General features: G+C 36.1%; 1 protein-coding gene across 1 annotated transcript; it reads left to right on the forward strand.

Moving 5' to 3' along the window:
• The first annotated feature begins 2,008 nt into the window (after window positions 1–2,008).
• Window positions 2,009–2,941, forward strand: LOC107574606 (early activation antigen CD69-like). The gene is made up of 3 exons (XM_016261048.1): window positions 2,009–2,045; window positions 2,130–2,486; window positions 2,754–2,941. The coding sequence occupies exons 1-3, from the start codon at window positions 2,009–2,011 to the stop codon at window positions 2,939–2,941; spliced, it is 582 nt and encodes a 193-aa protein (XP_016116534.1).
• Window positions 2,942–4,234: the final 1,293 nt, after the last annotated feature.

The raw sequence follows: 4,234 nt of genomic DNA on the forward strand, positions 1-4,234 counted from the left end.
GTAGTACAGCGCTTACTTTGTAGCATAAGTTTGACTGAATTGTTTGCTTTTGTCTTTATATCCTCTTATATAAGCCTATTATACTTTGTACTTATACTTTTATAATGCCTATTATTGTTAATTAAAACTGACATTTAACAAAAAGAGGCAGAGTTGTGCTTATTGTCTCGCTTTATCGTCGATCGCTACTTTCCGGCATTCACCATGCCCATCAAATAAGGGTACTGTTGGTGGTGGAAACGCAAGCTGGATCAGGGTGTTCGGTCCCAAATCGTACCGTGACGTACTGCACTGACCCATACCGCTCGGTGGAAATGAGCCATAAGTTATAGGAACTAGCCGTTCGGGTAGTAGCCGGCATTTTCCCACATGCGTTCCGCCAATCAACATACACTTACAGTGTGGGTTTAGACCCGGGTTTAGTTCCCGTAAAAGGAATTCCTAGAACTAAAATTTAAGTTCGTTCCTGCACTGCGAACGCGCAAGCATCTGGGTACTTCCGCCAATAGCTCTAGGAACTATGAAAAGGTTGCTCCGGTGCGAAATGGGCTATTCTGTGGGAAATTCCAGCAAAGGAATGAAAGACGCCCGGGAGTTGCAATTTATGTTATTTTAAGTCTTGCTAATTTAAACATTCATGAGATTTTAAACCACTCAAGCAAAATAACTCAATTAAGTAGTGGCACGTCTTTCTGAGAGCATACAAATACAGCCGCCTCACAAACAGCACACTGATACTGAATTTAATTCTTTTTTGCAGCTTATTGCGCGTAAAAAAGATAGAATCGGATGTAAACGGCCCACCCCAGCTTCACAATGAACATCACATCCCTTCAACTGATACTTCCAGATTCATTTTTATTGAAGAAATTTGACCATAAGAACATTAGCTGTGTGTGCTAATATATTATATGTGCTTGAGAAAGTGTAAATTTAATACAATATGTTTTACTGATACTCACTGACGTCAAAAAGCAAATGAGGGGAATATCAGCCCATCTTATTTCCTACTTTGAGGCCTGATTATAAGCACTGCAGTAAGAGTCAACAGGAAGAGTGGATAAACACACAAATATGGAGGAAGTAACATGTAAAAAGGGTATTTTTTTTAAGAGGAAATACACAAATGAAGTGTAAGGCTCCACACTATATATCTTTGTAATGTCAGTTATGCATGTTTCACTCTGTATTGTTGAGATAAAGTATGATTATGATTAAACAAACTCCTGGTTTCTTGTATCATTTCACATCACTTCACCACTGATTGGCTGAACGCACAAAAAAACAGTATGGACAAGACATTCTGTGAAGTTAATGGGATCAAAACATTTAGCAAAATATCAAATTTTTTGTTCTGTGCAAGAAATTAAATCATACAGACTTGGAACCACATGATTCCCTGCTATTGAAATGAATGTTTAAAGGCATTTTTGCACCTTTTTATAGTATGCAGCTTTAGTGCTGTAGTTGCACTATAAAAATGCATAAATCAATGTAATCATGAGTCTTAGTATGAAAAGAGCATTATATTTTTTGAACATGGAAAAGAACATGGAAAACTAATTATAAGAGAAGAAAATGCAAATACTAAGGTGGATTTTTCCAGTGAGACCGCTGTGGAAATATAATACTCGACAGTACAGAACATTTTCATATAAACACACTTTCAACAAATTACAGCAGAAAGAAATTACTGACAGAGAAAAATGTGGACACATGTGAACAAGGAAGAAAAATGAAAAAGGGCTTTTTGTTTTAGAGTAATAAACAAATGAAGTGACGTGCTGAGTGACGGATGAGAGCAGATATAATAATCATATAGTTTGAAGCTGCAGACAGAAACATCAGACTCAGGACAGAAACACACGACCTCTAAAGTAAGAATAACTCATCTTCATTCTTTAACTAGAATTAGACTTTAGACGTCTTAACATTATCTGAATGTATGTGAACTGTTCTGCTTTTTAAAAAATGTAATCATGTTTTACTTTCATATTCTTCCTCAGAAATGGAGCAAGCTCTATATTTCTTTCTTCTTCTCATTGGTGAGTGTTTGTGGTTTTATTCATGGTTTCTAGTTCCATTAGGTCTGTTATGAAAAGCATTAAAGCAAAACCTCTCTTTCACAGCTCTCTGCTCCGTATCTGAATGTGTTCAGCGTCAGTATCACTTTATAAATGAGAGGAAGAACTGGACTGAAGCTCAGAGATACTGCAGAGAGAATTACACAGATCTGGCCACCGTTGACAACATGAACGACATGAACGAGCTGAAGAAGAGTGTGAATGGTGGAGGTTTTCAGTATATCTGGATTGGGCTGCAGAAGACGGGTCGTGATGAATGGCAGTGGTCTTCAGGTGAACCTGCGCTCTATCTGAACTGGTCTACTGAACAAACAGAAGGCAGAGATTATTGTGCTATGATGAGAAATGGACAATGGCATGATTTGCCATGTAGTGATAACCGGCATTTCATCTGCAACAACAGTGAGTTCATTTATAGATGCACAATATACCAGGTTTTAATGCAATACTAAACACTATTTAATTTAATTGTGAATATAGAAGAGACTGTGGATATGTGTCACACTTTCAGTGTTGAAACAGTTTCTATATCCACAATATTTCCCATAAGCAAAGACTGAACACTGAGCACACTTTGATCTTTTGTTGTGACACTATGTGGTATTTTCTCACAATGGGATCTTGAAATTAAAGACCTTAATACAATCTCTCTCTCTCTCTCTCTCTCTTTATATATATATATATGGTTGAGTGGAGAGACTGTGTGCTATCAGAACTGGGCCCCAGGGAACGGAACAAAACCGGAAAACTGTAAACTCGAGAAGAGAAAAGGAGCAGTTCAGTCTGGAGGAGATCAGCGCTGGATCAGCCTTCCTGAAACTCACAAACTCAATTTCATCTGCATAAATATAAGGTGAAGGACATGTGAATGTTTGCATTTACTTATATTCACTGATCTCATACTTTTTTGTTTTTCTGGTTTACTTTCATGTTTGATTTATTTAGTAATTTCTGAGGGAATCTGCTGATTGTGCATTAAAACTGAATTATCTTTGTGCATTAAAACAGAAGTGTCTTTTAGCTCTTTATTTTAATGACATAATGAGCTCTTAAAGGGATTGTTCACCCAAAAATGAAAAGTACCCCATGATTTACTCACCCTCAAGCCATCCTAGGTGTAGTGGTGGAAAGAGTACTAAGAAATTGCACTTAAGTAAAAGTATTGCTACTTAAGGAATAATTTACTTGAGTACGAGTAAAAAAGTAGTTTGCAGAAAAACTACTCAAGTCACTGCGTTACAAAGTACTTTAGTATTATTTTTCTCTTTTTACCCAAAATGAGACGATGTGAGCATTATAGAGCAGGGTTAACCCTGACCCTAACACCCATGTACTGTCCACATGTCTGTTTCACAAGTGAGACCCAGGAAATCCCTTATATGGACAAATGCATCTAATCATCAAATAATCTGCAAATTGCAATGCAATGTTAATTGACATACCTTATGTCACAGTATAGAATTTTATTTAAAATATATATTTTTTTTCTGTCTCACTGTGATAAGAAGCAACATAGAACCACAGAAGCCAACTGTTTCAAACACGACTGATGTTATGTAGTGATTTTGGAGCAAAACATGATATTAGTCTCATAAATTGTCATGTTTGATGCTATGTTAAGCAAACATACTACCTATCCCTGTTGCCAGGAGCAACTGTTTTATAACTCATTTTGAAAAGTACATTCACGTATAAGATTATGTGGTTGTTTTTAAGAAGGGCAAAAGCAAAGAAAGGTAAGCGAAGGTTTAAAAAAAAATAAAGGGTTTAAAACAGTGTGAATAGAAAGGTGCCAGTAAAAAATAATGTGGGGTGTGGGTAAGGTTGGGCATCGTTTGAATTTGAATGATTCCAATTCTTGTCAATTCCTAATTTCAATTCCAATAAGGTAATAAATAAATGAATACATAAATAAAAAATAAAAAACTTAGATATCATCTTATTGCAAAATATTTCGTTGTTAGCTGAATACTATGAATGAAAGTCAACAGGCTAAAGAACACTTACACAAGGATGTGTGTCCAGCAGAGAAAACAGCCTGCGAGTCTTCTTGACTTGAATGGTTTAAAATCACATTGAAAGTGTAGTTTGTAATAATAACAAAGGTGGACTCCAGGTACATTTTTGGTAGGACAAAACAAAAAGAGCAT

This window comes from Sinocyclocheilus grahami, unplaced genomic scaffold (genome assembly GCF_001515645.1).
Source record: "Sinocyclocheilus grahami isolate Dianchi unplaced genomic scaffold, SAMN03320097.WGS_v1.1 scaffold2284.1, whole genome shotgun sequence".
Taxonomy (NCBI): Eukaryota; Metazoa; Chordata; class Actinopteri; order Cypriniformes; family Cyprinidae; genus Sinocyclocheilus; species Sinocyclocheilus grahami.